At 48.5% G+C, this 20,931-nt stretch overlaps 1 protein-coding gene across 1 annotated transcript; it reads right to left on the bottom strand.

Annotated features, from left to right (window-relative positions):
* Positions 1–8,484: 8,484 nt before the first annotated feature.
* Positions 8,485–9,462, bottom strand: CEBPA (CCAAT enhancer binding protein alpha). Its single transcript, XM_059825038.1, has one exon. The coding sequence runs from the start codon at positions 9,460–9,462 to the stop codon at positions 8,485–8,487; it is 978 nt and encodes a 325-aa protein (XP_059681021.1).
* Positions 9,463–20,931: the final 11,469 nt, after the last annotated feature.

The following is a 20,931-nucleotide window of genomic DNA, read 5'->3' on the forward strand; positions in this document are numbered from 1 at the left end:
AAGCTCTCTCCGAGTCAAACAGTAATGCCCAGCGAAACCAATGAAAAGATGCCTGTAATCCATATCGGGCATGGAGCAGGCATCTTGCACAGAGGTATGTAAGCCTTTATATATAAGCACGAAATACAAACACCAAAATACATACTGTTCAGCTGAGCCCTAAAATGTTTTCATTACTTGAAAGCTTCTCCTATTGGCTACTGAAAGGGGAAGAGCAAATTTCACTCAATTAAATCAATACATGAAAACTCTCTCTCTCAGCCAGTTGCTCATGAGCTCTTGCAGGGATAATCCAGGTTGCTGACGTAACAATGAGGAATACATCCAGCTACAGAACAAAAGTCATGACGAACACCAGTCATATCAAGAAACATCTGTCACTGTTTAAAATTCTAAGGAAATCATCCCTATACAAATTAGCTAAGAAAAGTTACAGTTATATTACTGATAGCTAAAAAAATCAGCTTTCTTACACTACTTGGTAATCAAATTACAAAATAAATTACATGAGCTAAATTAAAAATGTAAATTACATTCTTCACATATTATATAATGACCTGTATTGTTATGGGTCTCATGAAATATCCACTTGGAATTTGCCTTAGCAAAGGCTGCCTTTAAATTGGTTTTATCAACTCAGAATTCTTGATGTGATATTTGCAAATGTTATTGCTCACAATGCAAACATAAAGCAGTATACCTAGAGCTTTATTTATTTACATTACCTACATGTTCACTTAAAATCAGAATTTGATGCTTTCATGTGGTAATCATACATTGGCTTTTCCAAATAAATATTGCCAATAGAGTTATTGTATACATTCCTCACTTCGCAAGCCAAATAATACAGTGCTATTCTTGAAACTGCAGTCTAGGGAATCAAATCCTAGTTTTATTGCAGTCAATAGCAACCCCCTTCGCCTCCAGAAACAACTGGAATAAGCCGATTTTGTAACCAATAATAAGATAGGTCAAGAAATTTTTGGTATGAAAACTCTGGCAATCCCATTCTTTTGATATTTAACATGAGTTCCAGTAAACACAGGAGGGTTGCTGACTGGAATGAAGCAAGCAGCACTGGCACATAGCCTTCCAAATTTTATATTATTTTATGAGAAGTCTAAATGCTAATTTGCACAATTACGAATCAACAACAGACACTCATTTCAGCCTGACTCTGTCATCACGGTTTTAACCGAACTGTCATGTCAATAAAAATGTGAAAATAACTTTTAAAAAGTTAGTGAATATACATTCCCAGTCCACCAAACTGAACTTGGTTCCACCAAAGCAAATGAAACCCTGATGTATAAATGACAATATAACGAAAACAAAATGTGTATGTGACAGACATGACTATAAGCTTGTATATGAAAGCTAGAACACATGACACTTAGTGACCAACAGCAGGTTTGGCATTCAGCCCTGATCTCACAGTTGCTGGTTTGGGTGTACTTACTGGTATTTGTTCGCATCATCTCCTCTCCCTGACGGACTTCACTACAAATCACATGGTGGATCCAATACATATCAGCTGCCCAAGATTGATTTGGTTCTTGAGGGAGGTCTACAGCCAGATGCATTAGAAGCTGTGGAGGGAATACCCGGAGTGAGAAAATTGATGTACAAAAGTTCCCCAGTACTCAAGAAAGTTCTGAAACATTTTGAGGCATTTATTCGGGCAAGACTTTCCCTGTCTCCAATGGGATTTTGCCAGAGAAAGTGGTTCGAATGCCTATAGTGGGGTTAACTCCTAAATGCGGTTCTTTGTTTTAAATGTAAAGAATTAGAAATCACAAAACCCTGCTCAGAAAAGGCCTGTGCTAATCCCTCTCTACAGGCACCTGCTACTGACTCTCAGTGAAGCTGCACTCAGAAAAGCATCCATTGCTGCCTACTACCAAGCATCCTCACATTTCAAAGAAGTCATCATCAAACTAATAAAGGAAGGAGTAATGCCTAAAACTAGAGGAGGCCTTGAATCTCCCTGTTGACTAGGAACTGTTGTTAAAATGTAAGTTGCCCTGCTGCACAGAAAATACAGTCAGTGCATGTAACCAGAGCCAGCTTCCACCACATGGGCCCAATCCTGTTCCCACTGAAGTCAGTGGCAGAACTCCAACCTGTTTAATGGGAACGGCAACAAGCTTTCTATCTACTTAATATAAATGAAGATACATATCTCCTCTTTGACATATTTTGGGCTCAAAGCCATTGGCTGACACTTGTTTGGTTCTCTGCATGTATGTGACTCATGGGATAATATAATTCCTGATTTCTATTCTGCCAGACCTGTCTTTCTCCGTGGTTAACTACTAATTTCAGAGGCAAGATGCAATACTGCAGTAAAATAGGATGGTGTTAAACTAAGAAAATTGCACTTTAATATTCAGAGTAAATGAATTGGATTCCCTTTTGTGAGGATTCCCTTCCAATTAAAGAAGCATACCCACATAGTCCTTAAGACATTAGCCCATTGCCTCTGCATAGAGATTAGCCCACTGCCTCTGCATAGAGAGGGAGTTTGTGGAAGTCTCTAGCAAACTACTTGGCAGGCAAGGTAGTGTAAACACACTGACTTTACCCCGCCAGGACGGCTTGAGGAGAAACCTGATAATGGAAATGACATTAAAAAAAAAATCCGTATTCCAAATAGCTGATTTCTGTTTCAGGCTATGTACATAGAACTGAGTTACTCTGAATATACAGGTGCTCAATAAACTATGAGCACATGCCGATTTTCCACCAAAGCTGTAAACTCTTTGGAATAAGGGCTGACTTTCTCTCTTTGGATCCACAGCCTAAGTTTGAGATACTAAGTAGTACCATAAAAAAAAAATATTATTAATAATACAACATGAGCTTGAAGGAATTATCTGAACGGACTTTCTGATTCTTCTGAAGTTTCTTGTGATATGCTTGTTATTACTAAGTGTTGTCTCAGCTTTAAAATGCAGTTACCTCAGATATGATATAGCAAATCACACTGAAACACAGATATTTCTGTGCAAGGTGTGTGTTTGTATGCGATTTCACTTGTATAAACACGGATTTCATTACAGGGGAAGAAAGAGATGCCCAGAACCAGAGATGTCAATGTATAAAACATTTTTTACTTAATCTGTTATACCAAGAAAGGGTAGTGGGCCTGTTCCTCCACCCTTTACTCAGTTAGACATTTGCCATTCTTTTCACCACTGCATTGGGTCAAACCCAGTTCAACCAGTAAATTCAAACCAGTAAGCGCAAAGCACCAAGAAGCATCTGCTTTCTCCTAACAGCAAAGCATCTTCCACTGTCCCCCTTCAGTGGGAAGAAATTCGTGTGGAGCACTCCAAAAACTGTTTGTATCCTCCAGCCCTCTGAAGCAGGTGGATGAGGCAAGCTCCTCAGGATAATTCCCCCATCGCAGCAGAAAAAAAATAAATCACTGAGAAATCTTGACATTCCTCCACCACCCCCAACCTGCTGCAGGACTTTGCCATGGTCGTGAGCAATGTCTCAACTCTGTACACAGTGCTAGCAGACAACTACTCCCTTCCTCCCAACATGTGATTACTCGCTCGGCCTCTCAGTCACTGCCCACCCCCATGTCTCACCCCCTCCGTGTCCCCAACCCCACGTCTGGGACTGGTGAGGGTGAGAGGTGGAGAAGGAAGGACTGCATAGTCACACTTGTGTGGCAGGATGGGCAGAGGCTGGCAGCATTGCAGCAGTGCAGCATATAAAAGGAACAGGCTTGGTGGGAAATTTTCAAAAAGCCACCCCGCGGTCGTGAAGACAAATGCTGCTGAGTATATACACACCCACAGCACTCTGCCAGCGCTGGAGCTGCTCAAGCCCTTGCCCAAGCCAGGATAAATAGTCTTGGTGCGGGGTGCGTGTGTGCGGGGAGATGAGTGGGAATGCCACATGCAAGGCCAGCCCCTGCCCACAGTCCTGCTACACTTACCTTCTGCATCCATGGCACACTGCAGCAGCGCAGCCTCCGCCTGCCATCCTCTTCTGCAGCAGCGTGGACTAGCAGCTGTTTTCACATGAGCGTGCTGGACTAGATGATCCCCAGAGGTCCCTTTGAGCTCCAACTGTCCTGTGATATTCGGAGTAGATAGTGCATAAACATCCTTTCCACCACCCAGCGTTTATAATGCATGCCTAAATACTGCTGAAACAGGCAAGGCATGGGCTCAAGCATGAGGCCGGAGCATTGCAGTACTGCTCATTTTGACCCTGGTGTTCAGGCAAACATCCCTGAACACACGTGAGAACTTTCTCATCTGGGCAATGACTTAGGGACTTGTCGAAGGTTCAGCCGTGTGCCAGGGTAAGGGTTCAGATTGAGAGGAAGAGAAAATGCAGCGCTACAGCTGGGGAGGGCTGGGAGGGGGCTGCCAAAGCAAAATACAAGCTGCGGAGAGCACAAAGAGGCTGCAAGGAGTGCTGTGCTGTGAGAACTTTTTTGTCTAGGTGACGGCTGGGGGCCTTGTTGAAGGCTCAGCCTACAGTTAGGGTTAGGATTAGGGAATGCTGTTCATTTTGGCACTGTGTTTAGGGCAAGTGTCTCTGAACACTTTTCTGCTATCAATAATTTACCCTTCGTAATATTCCAGGGCATGCTGTGTTTATATAACTATTGAAACACCTATGTGGTAGATAGGTGATCTTAATTTTGAATCATAGAATGGTTGATTCTTCTGCCACTGAAGACCTGTTTAATCTACAGTTCATTTAAATTAATGGAAAAAACTGCTTTGTCTGAGGCCATAAATGATTTGCTGAAACCACACACACACACACGGTGAGTCACAGTTCAGAACATAACTCAAACGACGAGGACTGTATTCCCATGCTCTAACCACTAGATTACAGTCCCTCCCACATATACCCTGCAATAATCTTTGCTCAAATGATAACAGCGTTTCCCCGCTTTACACGTTGGACAGCATTACTCAGTAAGGCACATCATACCCGACGGGAGTACAGCTCTGCAGGGCTGGGGGAGGAAGGAAGCACAAGTAAAAGTCATTATTTTCGCCTGACACCACTAGAACTTAACTCTTCCCTTGGAAAATTACCAGCTCTGAATCCCCCGATTTACACCTAACTGAAAAATAAAACCCTTAATCCTGATCCACACTCATCTTTTACACATCCCGAGCAGAGAGTGCTTGCAGACCAACCACCACGGTGGATTTTGGAGGAGAAGCCTTACCTTTCCTCCATGCCGGAGACCGGCATGAACCCTGCCGGGAGGAGGCAAAGCCCCTCGGCACCCTCAGAGCTGACCCCGTCGACCGTGCGGCGGGGCGGCCGCCCGCCCAGGGGGCCAAGCGGGACTGGCACGGCTGCACCTGCACCGGGCTGAGGCGCGTTGGGAGTCCTGTGAGGACACGGCCTGCCCCATGGCCCGGGCAGCACCGCGTCCCGGGCTCTCTCTTTGGGGTGTTTAATTCCTGCTGTTGACGTGCCACGCTGGACACATCATGGAGACAACGAGCGGTGGGGAGCTCAGTTCTCCCGGGTGGATGCCCCTCCCCGGGAGAAGGTGGACACAGGTGCCGCTGAAGCGGACGGCACGCGGGGCAGCTTTTCCTCACACGCCTGAGACGCAGCCCCAGCCCTGCCGCGGGCCGGCCGCCGACCCGCCGGGCAGGCGGCGCCCAGGCCCGAAGCCCCGGCGGAGGGGAGGACGGGCGGCGGCCGCGGGGGGGCCCCGCTGACCTCCCCACACGACGCCCGGGCACTGCGCCACAGGCCGGGCCGGGCCGGGCGTTACTTCACCTCAGGGCCGGCCGCCGCCACGAGGCAGCTCCAGGACGGCCCGGCCGGAGCCGCCTCCCCCGTCACGGCCGCCCCTTCCCGCCTCACGGCGCGGGGCCCTATCGCCGCCGGGCCTCGCGCCACCTCCCCTCCGCGCGCCGCCGGCCCCGGCCCCGGGGAGGGCGGGGCGGGGCGGGGCGGGGCGGGAGCGCTCAGCGGGGCCGGTCGCCGGCGCGCGTCGCTGGCGGCTTGTTGCGCGCAGCGCCGGGAGGCGGCCGGAGCAGCCGCTGCCCCCCGCGGAGGGGCCCGGCCGGAGCCCGCCGCCGGTGCCCCCCAGAGCCCGCGCCGCGCCCCACGTCCCGCCGACCCCGCAGAGCCCCGGGGCGGCGTCTCCAGGCCCGACCCGGCCGGGGCGAAACTCCCCGGGGGAGGGGAGGGGCCCCGGCTGCGTCTCGCCGGGGAGGGACGGGCAGCGGTAGCGCTGACGGGCGAGCGGGGCCTGGCCCTGCCCGCGGCCTCCTTTCGCAAGCCCCCGCCGTGACCCGGGTGGCGGCTCGTCCTCTGCGCCCCGCGGGAGACCCACGGCGTCCCCGGGACGGGGCGGCGGGCTGCCAGGCCGGACGGGGCCCCTGGCTGGGGCAGCCGGCGGCAGGCCCCGAGCCCGCCTGCGGGTGGGCTGCCTGTCCTCGCCGCCCGGGCGCCTTCCTCGTCCCTCCCGGGCGGCTTCCAGCGCGTCCCAAAGCCCGCCGGGGAGAGGCGGCCGGCCCGTCGCAGGCTGGACGAGCCCCCGGCCCAGATGCGGCGCGGGTGGAAGGGCGAAGCGAAGGGTGACTCACAGGCACGCATCTGACACCACAAGTATTTAGGAAATTGCCGTTCTCTTAAAGGCAACCGTGTATTTATTTCTCTGGGGCGAAAAGGAGAGAGGTGCGCTCCACGAAGGCGTGTTCGGCCACCAGTCCTGGCAGGGAAGTGGGTGCCGGCGGAGAGCGTGTGCGTGGTCCGGAGGAAGAGGAGGGCTTTCGCACTCCTGCCACAGAAAAAGAACTGGAAACACACAGAGAGGCGGATGGTTATGGTAGAATATATGCTGTTTATTTATGAACGTAACCAGGACTTCCGACAAACTTTATATGCAGTCCCCCCCAAATTAAAAAAAAAAAAAACACCAATGTGTGTGCATATACATACATGTATACATACCTATACACACACACACCTCATACACGCACAGCACACGCGTACACACACCCCCAGCACCGTGCTCCTGCTGTCACGCTTTCAAACAGCTTCACGTCTCCACCTTGTTCTCCTCTCCCGTCGTGACGATTTCAACCGGACAAATTCTTGTGCAGCTACGACATGAGGAAGAAACACTCCGCATGGCTACCAGCGCTCCCTGGAAGGGGGCCTGTTTTTGTTTATTTTTCTCTCACCCTGGGAGAAGCTCCACAGTCCAAAGGTGCTGCAGCACCAGGGACGAGCCTCCTCACCTCACCACAGTCGTTCTGCAGCCCCACGGCCTGCACCCCCTCCCAGGCACCCCTGCCTTGGGGTCGGGAGGCAGCGACCAGCTCGGGACAACGTGAAAAAGGCAACACACACTCACCCACCCACACAAATAATAAAATAACATTGCAGCACAAGGGCATAGTCTCTGTCACCAAATCAGAAAGTCGTGTGATGGCAAAGATCTAGGTAATGCAATAAAAATAAAGTGTAGCTAGTATACACGGAAAGGCTTTCACATTACATGAGGCACAGCTTGGACAGACAGAGACTTGGAGAGGAGCTAAATGTCCTGGAATAAAGCAAAATACACTGAAAGTTCATAGTAAATACCCGCATCGATAGGTATTTATTCATTTGTGCTTCGCCACGTTGTGACATACAGTACAAGACACTGCTGCTCTTCCTTCTGATGGAGGGAGCTCACCACACTCCCTCGCAAGCTGCTGCTCTGTCAGTCCCAGGCTGTCCATCAGTCCCGCAGTGGCGGTGGCTCCTGCCCTGCTCCCAGCCAAGGCAGGGGACAGGGCTCGGCAGAGGCAGCCCAGCCAGGCTGGGACAGTCCTGGCAGCAGTCTGCCAGCTGCCCCACACCTCAGTGCTCCGAATGGGCGTCCGGCGCTGCATGTTGCTCAGCCTCAGCCCGCTTCTCCTCGCCGGCCTCCCCGCAGCTGCCCCTGCCTGCTGCACCGCAGGCTAGCGGGGGGCGGGGGGGGGGCCAGGCCGGCACCCCCAGATGCCCTGTCCCTCAAGCCTGCACGTCCCTCACCCTTTTTCCTTGCGCCCTGCCAGGCTGGGTGGAACAGAAAGCCCCAGAGCTCCTGCAGCCAGCTTTTAAGGCACATCTGGATTGCTATGCATGCTTTATTACTATTATTATTATTATTATTATTGTTGTTGTTATTTACCCTGTGTAGACACGTGGGCTTTTTAATTTCTTCCTTCCCCTCGCTTTTCTCCTTATAAAACCCACCATGTTTTCAGCTTATTCGTGTGTCGTTCCTAAGGCACAAACCTTTTAATACTACAGCTGCCTGGCTTCTTGTATTGGTCGTTAATTGTTAAAAAACAAAACAAACAGAACAAAGACAAAACCAAAAAACCAACCCCCCCCGAAACAATCTGAGATCGCTGCGCGCCGGTATGTATAGTATCTATAGGTGAGCGAGGGCAGCGCGGCAGCGGGCGCGGCGGCCCCGCCAGTCCCGGCACGGCACTAGGCGCAGCTGCCCATGGCCTTCACCAGCGAGCTCTCGGGCAGCTGCCTGAAGATGCCCCGCAGAGTCTCCAGCTCGCGGGTGAGCTGCTCCACCCGCTTGCGCAGCCGCTCGTTGTCGGTGGTGAGCTCCAGCACCTTCTGCTGCGTCTCCACGTTGCGCTGCTTGGCCTTGTCCCGGCTCTTGCGCACCGCGATGTTGTTGCGCTCCCGGCGCACCCGGTACTCGTTGCTGTTCTTGTCCACTGTCTTTTTCGATTTGCTCCGGTGGTCCGCGGGCATCATCTTGAGGGCGCCGGGGGCGGGCAGGCCGCCGGGGGGGTGCGGGTGGTGCGGGTGGTGCGGGCTGGGCACGGGCGTGGGGGGCGGCGTGGGGTGCCCGGGCTGGAGGTGCATGGTGGTCTGGGCGCAGTGGGCGATCTGGTACTGCAGGTGGGACGGGTGCTGCTGCGGAGCGTGGTGGGGGTAGAGGGCCGACAGGGCCGCCGACTTGACCTCCTCCTCCTCGCGGGGCTCCTGCTTAATCACCAGCGGCCGCAAGCCGGGCGCGGCGATGCGCTCGTAGAGGGGGTCGAGCTTGCCGTCCATGTAGCCGGCCACGCAGCCGAAGAGCGGCTGCTGGTGGTGCTGCTGCTGGTGCCCCGGCGCCGAGGCGGCGGCGCCGGCCCCATGCATGCTGTGGAAGTCGAAATCCCCGGCCAGGATGGCCTTGGCTTTCTCCTGCTGCTTGCTGTGCTGGAAGAGGTCGGCCAGGAACTCGTCGTTGAAGGCGGCGGGGTCGATGTAGGCGCTGATGTCGATGGAGTTCTCGTTCTCGCAGATGTCGCCGAGCTCCGCGCCGCCCGCAGCAGGTGCCGCCGCCGAGGGAGCCTCTCTGTAGCTGTAGGCGCTGCCGGGCAGGGGAGTCTGGAGCTGGTGGTGCTGGCCGCTGCTCATCGGGGGTCGGGAATCGACCTCGTAGAAGTTGGCTTGCTCCATGAAGCACCTACAGTCTGCCGGGCATGGTGAAGGGCTCCTGCAATCCAGGTTTCGGACGGGGCGGCGGCAGCGGCTCTACCAAGCCCGCGGCACCCCACGGCACCCCGGCCCTCGGCGGCGAACGGCGGCGCGGCGCGGCACGGCGCGGCACGGCGCGCCCGGAGCCCGTCCCCCGCCCCAGCCCGCCCGAGCCCCGCTCGCTGCCTGCCTGCCCTGTTGCTAGTGGGTTGCCTCGGTCCTGCGTGCCGTATATATACACCCCCGCAGCAGGGCCGGGGATCGCCCTCTAGTGTCCACCGCGCAGCGGGGTCTCAGCGCCCCGGCAGGGCAGAGCCGCCGCCCGCCCTCCCCCGGGAGCCGCCGCGGGGAGAGGGGCCCGCACGCCCCGGCCCCCCGCCGCCGCCGCCGCTCCGAGCTCGGCAGGCGCAGGGCGCTGGGCTACGCCCGCCGAGGAGGCTCCGCGCTGATAAGAGGCCCCGGGAAACGGCGCGGGGACTTTGCGCCCTCCCTGCCCGGGGCCGCTCGGCGGGGCAGAGCGGCCAAAGGCGGCTGGTACATTTCCACCGCACGCTCCCACCCCGGCGCCGAGCGCTCCGACCCAGCGACTCCCCGGCCGCGCCGCAGAGAAAGTCTCAAAGTTCACCATCACCCGCGCGCACTCGCAAACATTTGGCCAGCCGGGAATGTTCGCCCCGCCGGGTTTGCCGGCGGGACCCACGGCGCCGCTTCACCGGCGGCGGTTACCTGACGGCAGCGCCTTGTCGCCGGGCGGGCTCGGAGCAGGCGAGCGGGACGGGCCAGCGCATCCCACTGCGGCCCGGCTTCACCGGCGGGACCCGCGGGGTTCGCCCGGTCACAGCGGGACCCGCGGAGCCCGGCCCCGAGCGGCGCTAGGACCCGTCCGGGGATTGCGCCCGGCGGGCGGGGGCGGGGACCTCGGGGGGCAGCGGGCGCTCCCCGGCTCCGCTCTGCTCGGTGGTGATCGGCCGGGGGCCGCGCTGCCCTCTTCGGCGCTTACTGTCGGTCCGTCAAGCCCGGAGGAGCTGCCCTCCCGGGACGGGACGGCCCGAGCCGGGCCATCTGCGGGCCAGCGGCCCCGGTGCCGCCCCGCGGCGGGAGCCCGGTGCGGTGCGCTCCCGGCGCCGGCAGCGCCGCGGCTTTCGCCGTACGCAGGAAGGGTGGGATAAACGCGCGGGTCTCCCCCCTCACCCCTCGCACGAATCAAGCAGGTAACTTTAATTACAGATTTCCCAAAATGCACACACAGCAATCTCGACCAGGGTCGGGCGCGGGCCGACTCCCGGCGTTTACCCGGGATAAACGCGGGCGCAGCCGGGCCCCGCTCCCCGCGGCGCGGCAGTAGCCAGGTAACCCGGGCGTGTGCCCGGCCCCGCGGCAGCCTCCGTGGAGACGCTGTTTGCCTTCCCAGCCTCCGGTTCCTGGCGGCTTCGGAGGAGGCGATCGATGTGCCCGCACGGCGGGACTGCAGCGGGGAGCGGCGTGTCTCAGCCACCGCGACTCCTCTCCCAGGGCAGCCGGGTATGTTCCTACCGCAGCTCCTGTCTCAAGCCACAGCCTTCCTAGGAGGCCCCGTTTCAAGCTTCAGCTGGGGAGGGGTGAGGATGTACACCATTCCCTCCTGCTGTGATCCCTCGCAGACTACAGAGCAGATGTATCTGTCCTCCCTTGCACACCTCCCAGGTGCACCGTAGGAAGGCCCACGGGCATTTAGCTCTGCTGGTCCCGAAGGTCCCTTTGAAACCAGCACAGAGAAAGGACAAGTCAAGGCCGTTGGAGCAGGTGCAGGCTTAAAATTGCTACAGGAAGATTTGCAGAGAAAATTATTCAAACATAACGATGGCTGGAGAAAAAAAAAAAAATTGCTGCAATTCTTAGTTCTGGATGTTCTGGTAAAACAGAAACATGCAACAGTAAATTCCTTTCTCAGAAAGGGTTTGACAGATTCCTTGCAATTAAAAATAATTTACAGAGTCTTAAACCGGAAACAAAATTACAATGTACCAGGAACCCATGTTTTTGTATCACACAACGCACATGCGAACCTCTGTTTCACCAGCAAAAGCAAGGCCAGCAGAGTCAGTTGACTTTTGCACTCTAGTATCCTCTCAGAAGAATGGTTTCCGTAATTACATCAGGGAAACATACTAATGTACAGACTACAGAATATACTTTTCACCCTTTCACTATCAACAGAAAAAAAAATCAATCCTAAATTCTTTTTACATAGAGTCAGTATTTTCTAAAATTGTATGTGTTGGCTTCAACGCAGCAGCAGTGCCTCGCAGGGGTGCTTCAGTCGTCCTCGGGGAGCTGCAGCACTGCCTAAACAATCAAAACACTAGTGAGAAGAACTCTGAACAAAGTCATGATACAGAGGAAAAGCCTCAGGTCTGTGAGGAGCGAGTTTTGGATGCTTCAGAGTGGAGAGTAAAATGTCCCCGACTACAGCCGACTGTCCAGATTCTGCTTGTTCTACTCAAGTAAACCCATTCCCAGAAAATGGACAAACCCAGAGCTGGACTTTCTGCCTGCTGGGAGAAATATCGTCTGGAATAGGAGCTGGTGAGCAGTTTATACTCGGAGTTTTCAAAGGGCCTTATGCGACTCTGAAGTCGGCAGAAACAGCAATAGGCCATGGACATTTAAAATAAAAGGTCAGTGCTGCATGAAACAGCAGAAGCATGTAACCGAGTTTGTCATTTAATAAAAATACCTATGCCTCTGTAGTCTTAAAACACTCTCACATTTTATAATCATTCTGAAATTAAGGCTTAACCACATATTAAAAGAAATTCAAAGTAAATCAGAAAGTTTAGGATCAGATTCCATTCCTAATTACTGTAATTAACGAACAAGTCCCCACAATTTAAGGACTGGTTTGCTCAGTATTTTTTCTTACATAGACCCCTTTTATCTAAGTTAAGAACTTTTAAATAATCTCTTTTTACATGAAAACATAAATTCCTGTTCAAATTGTTTTAGTATGGTATAAAATGAGGTTCCCAGACTTAGACAAATAAGACAATTCTTCGTCTTTTTATTGTCCTTCCTTCTTTGAAGGCAAGTAAAATGTTTAGAAGCTGATCATCCCTCAGACAAGCACAAATGCATATTTCCACATTCATATCAACAGTGACTGATATCAAATATTTCAAATCTAATGTCAAGAGAAAACTTTTGTTCTCGTTGCTTCAGTTACATGTGTCAGGGAGTTAATTTAAAAGAGGAAGGATGTCTGTTGCATACTATGGATCCCTGAAGCAGCTTGGCTGTCAACTCTTGAGGGTGCTATTCTTCCATCTCAAAGCAGATCTCGCTGTCTAGAAGCTCGGGGAGGACTGGAGAAGTGCTCCACAATTCAAAACAGCACTAAAAGTCATTTATACAAAGTCAGCTGTGCTGGTTTCTGCTAGTAGGGAAGGAAACTGAATCGTGGAGGAATGTAAATACCTGCTTTATGTAAGTGAATTTTGTGACTGTTAAGAGTTTTTAATTGCACCGGAACACTGACGTCTCTTCATTTCACCTGAACTCGGCTCCTGTGCTGTTCTCAGGCCTTTGACTCCCATGGGCTGCAAAATGGGTTACCTGGCTACAGGATCCATGCTGGCTTTAAAGGCTGCGTGGGCAGTACAGCATTCTGCTTTCTGATCCAACAGTTTGGAAGTATGTACAGAACATGGCATTTGGCAGCCCTGTTAAGAATCAGAGTACTATTACACATTTGTTGTACTACCTTGTTAAACTAGAATATTTCATTGCTACTGACAATGCTCCAGAATGTCCTGTCTGCACGCAAAACTTCCTGGGGTGAATGCCAGCACAGCCCAACCTCTCCTCTCTCCCACCTGCAGAAAGGGTGGGGGGAAAGGAGACAGATTTGCCTAGGGCAGGGATGGGCACCTTGGAGCAGAAAGGACAGTACGGCTGTCCTGGAAGTAACAAGGGGACATTATCCTCAGCTGGGCATGGTGCTGTGCCCCGAGTGCACCAGGAGAGTATGCAGGGATGGAGCAGCCATAGTTTCCTATGCTAATAAAGAGCTGACAATCTACCACCTTACTTCTTGTGGTATAATGAAGCACAAACTTCTCCCCTCTCCTCTGTTTTCTGCCCCAGGGAGGGGAAACATGATACTGCACATAAAAACTACCACACATGACAATTTTCAAAGGAAAAAGCTTTATGTGCCAAAGCCTTGAAGGCCAATAGATCAGTAAGCAGCATGGTACAACAAGTCAACCAGGACCTTCCCTTCAGCTGGGCAAGGCAGCTGGTGACTGATTACCATTTTTGATGTTCAGTTTGGTCCAATGACAGATGATTTAATTACTTATCATTACAGCTTTTCTGCTTTGGAGAAACAGTGTTTACAACTCCAAGGTGAACCAACTCAAATCCATGCTATCTTCCTCTTCCCTTTTTGTATCATTCCCCTTGTCTTCAGGGTCTCTATGACCATGTTCTCAACCCTTGCTGTCCTTGTGCTCTACTGACTTCTGGCTCCTCTCCTGAGAGCTCAGTCCTTTGCAATTACCAAGCTAGCTGACTGGGAGCATCTTTTCACTTCCATTTGCCTGATTACTGCTCACCTCCATTCAAATGGCTCTCATAACCCAATCTGTTTCCAACTTGTCACCTGTAATCATGTACAATCAGTCTGTGAAGTTGTAAGTAAGTAAGTGGTTTAGCCGTTCACAATTTTTGCATGGTTAATGAGCCATTGTATATATAGTTCCTCTTTTATAGTTAGGACCATATTTCACTGACCATATTTATGGTGCCCAGAATATTCTGAATGCTTTTCAGATACAGGATTAAGTTCTGTTCCAAAGAACATACAGTTGAAATACCACAAAAAACCCCATCTGATAGTATTGCTCTTCACCTCTCACCGTACTGTTTTCTTCTACAATATTAAGCTATCACCTTTGTCTCAAGACTTCCCCGAATCGTGTTCACAGTTCTCCTACTGGTATGCATCAATTATCCCTTTGCTCAATATTTGGTCTATCCACAAATCATCCCTTCTCTCTCTAGTCTTTTACCTCAGACTAAACAATAACCTCCCTTCTTTCACACATGAATTTACTTTCCAATCTTCTGTCTACCTTACAAACTTCAGTGGTTTCTCTCATCATGAATAGCTCATGATCTTTAATTCATTCATGCTTACATCTCCCTGGGAGGTGGAGCAGTGTTGTTACTCTCTATTTCACAGCTAGAGAGCCGGGAGACGGAATGACTTGCCAAGGCCACACAAGAAATGAGTAGCAAAGCTGAGAATTTCATCTCTCCTATGTCCTGAGCTAGTATCACAACCAATGAGCATGCAGAAGTTTGATTACTGCTACCCTACAAATCAAACACTTTATTTTTCATACACTTCCTAGCTACTTTTAATTTTTTTTAATGGAAAAGTTAAATTCACTTTTATCTTGAAATAGATTTATTTCTGAAGTGAACTGCCAAGAAAATGTCATTCTTTTATTTTTTTTTATTTTTGTTATTGTATCCTTAAGGAAGCATATAGGAAATACAGCTTTGTTTTCCCTAGACACTACCACTAGTCTATGGAATTGAAGACTCTCATTTATCTGAGTAGGAACTGATGCAGCCCTGTAGCTGGCATACAAGTAATGCAGCAGAATAGTAATAGGGTAGTTATGATACTCCAAACTCTGTTCCCAACCCTGCTTTTAGGGGCAGAGTGTTCTCAAAATACTCTCTGAAGATTATAACTCTTACAATATGGCTGGCTACTTCTCATGGCATCATCCAAGATGTAATCCAAAAATGGAGATTTAAGCTCCTTGTAAATCCAGAAAACTGGAACATAGCTTGTACCTGTGTTTGCACACAGGTGACACCAACTTCAGGCATTTAATTTAGATGCTCTCAAACTGCCTACATGAGCTATGCAGGGAACTTAGGCCCACAAATCTCAATGCCCTGAACTGCACCTAAAACTAGATACTGAAATAACAGGGTCTTGATAGTCTTGTCATGCATAAAGTCAGCTGGAGTGCACACCTGGGTTAGCATCACTACTTAACAAAATACTGCTAGTTGGAGCAATAGCATCTCCTCACTTGTATGAGTAATTCACTCTGACAACCAAAGCATACTATGATTATCAGCTCCTCCTAAAAATACTCATTTTCAACTAAACTAGCAACTAAAGCTAAGCATGTATATTGGTAACTGTTCCAGAGTGCACCTATGTGAACACTGCAGTGTAACACTGAATCACACAATAAGAAAATACCCTTGTTTGTCTATTATACAGGTGTTCTGACTTTGCATGAATCCTCTGAAAATATTAATGTAGTCATCCTGTAACATTATTCACATCTGTTCTTTTAATGCAAAGGTAGTTTATTGGGGCAAGCATAACTTTGGCAATGTGTAAGGAGACCATGCGTGGTCAATCCCAAATCATCTGGTTTTCAGAAGGTATATTTACAAAGACGGGCTAATATATTTTGAGAAGGCTACTTAAGTAGTAATGAGGAACCTTGCCACTGACTTAGATGTTACTTTTTGCTAACCTCAAAAGACTTTCAGAAAGAAGATGGTACAGCATGGCTGAGGCTTCATCACTCTTTCTAAGCAGTTCTTTTTTGCACTGTGGACATTATTCTGGGAGTATCTGAAAAAATAAAATAAAAAGATTTATATTATGAAAATACCAAAATACGTTAGGCACTTTCCAGAAGTATAGAAAAAGACCCTTTGCTACACAAAGAATTTACAATCAGAAGAACAATATGTGAAAAGTGAGAGCGATGGGACTGGAAAGGAAAGAGGAAGACCAGCTTATAAAAATAGAGCCATGTCATTTCTTAATTATGTATTTTAGTACATGACACATCCTGTCACAAAACTTAGTCCCTGACATGGACTAAGTTCTATGTTCTCATCCTCTCTAAATCAACTTCCCTCTGCTTTAGGGGAGATTGTTACAAGGATCAAAATTAACTAAAGAGTAAAAATGTGGTTAAAAGTTACATTCTATAGTATAGTACAGATATGAAAGGCTCATGCTGCTGTTCCACAGACAAACACATTGCTGAATCCATGGCAGGCTTCAGCAGGATGAGAACTGCACGAGGCCTCTCAAAGAACTCAAGGATCTGGTAGGCTTTTTACACTCCTTACAACGAAGCTATTGTGTGATTCACAAGTCAGACAATGGGATAGCCTCACTACCCAGTAGCTCATAGTTTTTTATTCCCAGCCTGCAAATATTCGATGCTCAAAGTATCTATGGAATTAAGGGCTAGGACCTGGAAATATGAAGATAATACACCTTTGGTGCAACCCTTCTTTTATTAATGTCATAAAGCGTTTGACTTCGGTGGCAGGAAGGTTTGAGGCCACACTTGACTCATATTTTAAAATGTCAGGTTTTATAAATATTGACTCTATACTAATAGACAGCACTTTTACTGCTCAGTGTGGATGCCATCTTGTATCTGAAACTTTGACCTCCCTGTTGAGCTAAACTCAGCTTTCTCTAATTATCCCACTGCCGGCCCAGGGATTACTGGCATGAGTAATCTAAGCAGGAGTTGGCCTACTAAATAAAAAATGTCAGAGGCAGTGAGAGGGAAGGGAGTCACAAGGAAGCTCTGCAAAGTTCTTAGAGTCACTCGGTGACATCACCAATGAATCCAAACCGTGATCAAAGCAACCACCAGCACCGGGGAACGACAGACACACAAAGGAAGGAAGCAAGTCAGAGGCAATCTCAGCTTGAAAATGATCACAGTTTTGTTATCAGTTTCAAGCTAATAATAGTGATACTTCTGGCATCAGAATTTCCCTGACTCTCCTAAGAATAACCACTGCACAAAAATGAGACTTAAGAGGCAGCTTACACTTACGAGCTGGCATATGGTGCTGAAGTTCCCATCAGCAGCATGATGACCCTGCCACAGAGTGATTTGAATTCAAGACTGACCATGCAGCGGGCTGATGGGGCAGCACCGGCTCTCCTGCAGCCACTGGTGGATGATGTGAGAAATGGCCCTTCGTTCCCTGCAGGGATTCCAAAGGTCACTGGAAAACACCCCGTGAAAGGACCTGGCACTCCTGCCTGCTGAGGTAACACCTATTCTGCCTTCTAAGCCTTCATAGAAAGAGCGGTTGCACACAGTAACATTCAGCATGCCAGTTCTGTTCCTAAAAATAAGGAGACATTACTCACCACTGCCTGAGTTCCACAAGACCTTTGCATTTACATTTTTCTGTTGAAACTGGAATCTTATGCTTTAGGTAAAACAAGTCCTTATCTTAAGTGCAATAAGAGTTAATCACAAACCAGGTGAGTCTAACGATCAGTAGGTTTTTCCTGAAAGGATCACAGTCCCATAAAAATCTAGAAACTAAAGTTGGGAGGTTACAGGGACATTTCAAAGTTTTAGAGGAAACAGGACTGGCTACCTCAAGTTATGATGCTTGGAACAAACCATTCCTTCTGCTTAGTTTTTAAAGGCAGCTGACAGCTGAGCTACAGAGTGCTTTAAATAAATATTATCAGAATTCATATGAATAAAATCAGAAGACTTCTTTTGAAGGAAGCCATCATCTTTTTCATTCATTTTATGGAAGCATAAAAATATTTTGTTTGCAATAATGTTTCAGAAAGTAAAAAGTCAGTGACAGTGCTAGGCTGTTTGCAAGATGGTTTGATATCTAAATCCTCATAAAGCAATGCTGAAAAGGCACTGCCCTTCAGCTAGGAGGTAGCAACAATGTCATGTGACTTACATGGCCATATAGTTAATAGTGGAGCTAAGTATAATCAAAGCTAATCATTCAGCAAGAGCCCAGGGCTGAGAGGTTTCTAATTCCAACAAAAAGTCCTTGCAAACTACTTGTGTTTCTAAGTAAAAAACGAACAGCTATGAATTTTTCCCATACTGAAAAAATGTCTATTTTTTTTCCTTCTACTGCTGTTATTAAAGACAGGAAATGGGAATAAGTTTTTGGAGTCTAAATTACTCACTCTGCATAATTCTTTCAGGCCCAAACAATTAAACTGGATGCTAATTTTATGCAAATTACATGTGATATATTAATATGAGCATAAGTCCTACATTCCTTAACAAACCCCAACGTTCTATTAATGGGGAATATGAGCAGTACAAACTGTTCACATTTATGACATAAACATGGTAAATAGAACACAAAGTGACATTTAACATAGCAAAATAAAATTTTATTTTAGAAAAATAACTCCTATATTCTTTAAAAGCAGGCAAAAAAATCCAGATTTTTAATTACATGAGTTGCACAGTTCTAAAAAGAATTCATGCAACATGTTTTAGTGTTGGCTGCTACAGTACTGGATTTTATTTTACTGAAATGTATGATTTTAAAAGGAAGATGATGATTTAAAAACCTGCACAGAATCCATAGCATGGTCAGGATGAATCCATGCTGGTTGTCTGCAATCTGACACTCAGCTGCCAAAAGAGAAGGACAGAAAAGTGTAACTCAGCACAGAACCCTGTTGCTCCCTGTCAGAGAAACAATTGCTGACAGTTACCACAGCCAACTCAGCTGGTATTTTAGGTTGGATAAGACAGTACAGCTGATAGTGGGTCAGTATTTTCCATTAAAAAAGGGGCTATTCCACACCAGAATGAATATTCTGGAGCCTTTTAGAAAGGCTTAGTAGATGGAAGTATTTATAAAACTAAGTGCAGGGCTTATGGATCATTTACATTTAACTTAAGTCATCAAGAGATCATTTGCACCTATGGTAGGGTCTAGACCACATGGGAATTACTTTTCTCCTTTATTAATAAACTGAAATAAACATCACTTACCCAGCTCAGCATATCATTGCTAAAAGTCTGAGGTTCCTGTTTCCTTTTTTTTTATGGAAGTGCAAGACACTGTGGGTCTCCTAACTACAGTTGCCCCTTGTACATAGCTGTGCAAGCTCAGCTGCTGATTCCACTGGATATGCAAAAATTGGTGCCTGTATTTTATAGAAGACAATCAAACCCTAAATATCTGCATCCCTATTATGAGAAAAGGCTAAATGTTCAAACTGTGGGAAATGCTGCAGGCAGAGCTCAGATCTTCTGACACATCAACTGCAAACTCAGTCTTCAGGAAGCCAGACTTTGCCCCAGTGCCCCTTGCCTATTTGTTTCAGTGGGCTCAGAGCTATTCAGTCAAACCTCCCTTGCAGCACTGAAATACTTCTAAGTCTTTGGATCTATATATTTTGGTCAGGGCTAAAAAAATCCATCTGATGGTAGAGTATCAGAACATGTGACGTATCAAATTTTAAGCCTACTGAAAATCTTTCCAGAGATCTATTTAAAAACACTCAGAAAAAAAAAATAAAAGCATGCACGCTCTTCAGTTTTCCCATAGCTCAGCTACTAATGCTGCTATAGCATGAAGTATCTGAGAGCTGTCTATGAACTCTCACTGAACTTATGGCCACAGGTAGTGTGCCTTCACATGATGAAAGCTGAAGACATATAGACTGTTTCAGAATGTGGGGCAGTATTCTCTCCTGATGCCATACACTAGTGTTGAATAAATGTCCCTACATTAAGACAGTTTTCACACAAACGAAATATTTTGTAATAAACTTTTTGTGCTTAAGGCATTGGCATTTTGCCCAAAGATTTCCAGTTATTTATGGCACCAGTGTAGCACAACATCCCATGTTAGCTTGGTAGCAGTAAGGTAGTCTCTCATAGCCGGAGTTCTCTGGGACTGGCCGCTTATGTGCATATTGCTGCTAGGAGTACACGTACACCTGTGTGCACTCATCCTGTCTTCATTTTGTTCATAGGAAGGAAAAGACCATCACATGTACTACACTCTGCAGTTTTGTCCCACCTGCTGAGTCCCTTAATGTGAAAGGGCTTTACACAAGAGGAAAAAGAGGACGGATGTGAGGTGAAGGTACACATAAACAACGTACCTCAAAGAATTTAATTTCCTGGTAAAAAAAGTCCTTTTCTCCAACTGCCAAACCACATTTCCACCGGGACTGTGGGTGACTTCAAAGCAATGCCTGTACTCCCTGGAGGAGGGCCTCAAAAACCTGGACAAACGATTGTGATTTTACCACATTCATTTTGGGCTTTGAAGGTTTCTACGATTGTGTACACCTTGGCAAAGTCCTCTTTGGAATGTGTATGTTCAGCAAATATTGGGTATGCAGAGAAACAGTCTTCAGGGAAGCCACCACGCTTTAGTAAAGTCTGAGTCTCTGCCAAGTGGCTGCTGGCATTATATCGATTGCCAGTGCACATGCAGCACTGAGAGTGTATGAGAGCAGGTTCAGTATGTTTTGAAGAGTTCTGTGTTCCCATCAACTTTTCCTTTGCGTGTTACTCTTTTCTGTTCCATTATTTTCACAGACAGGCTGTTCTCCTCTAAGTCACCGACATAAACTTTATTGTAATA

The sequence above is a fragment of the Gavia stellata genome, chromosome 15 (genome assembly GCF_030936135.1).
Source record: "Gavia stellata isolate bGavSte3 chromosome 15, bGavSte3.hap2, whole genome shotgun sequence".
In the NCBI taxonomy this organism is placed as follows: domain Eukaryota; kingdom Metazoa; phylum Chordata; class Aves; order Gaviiformes; family Gaviidae; genus Gavia; species Gavia stellata.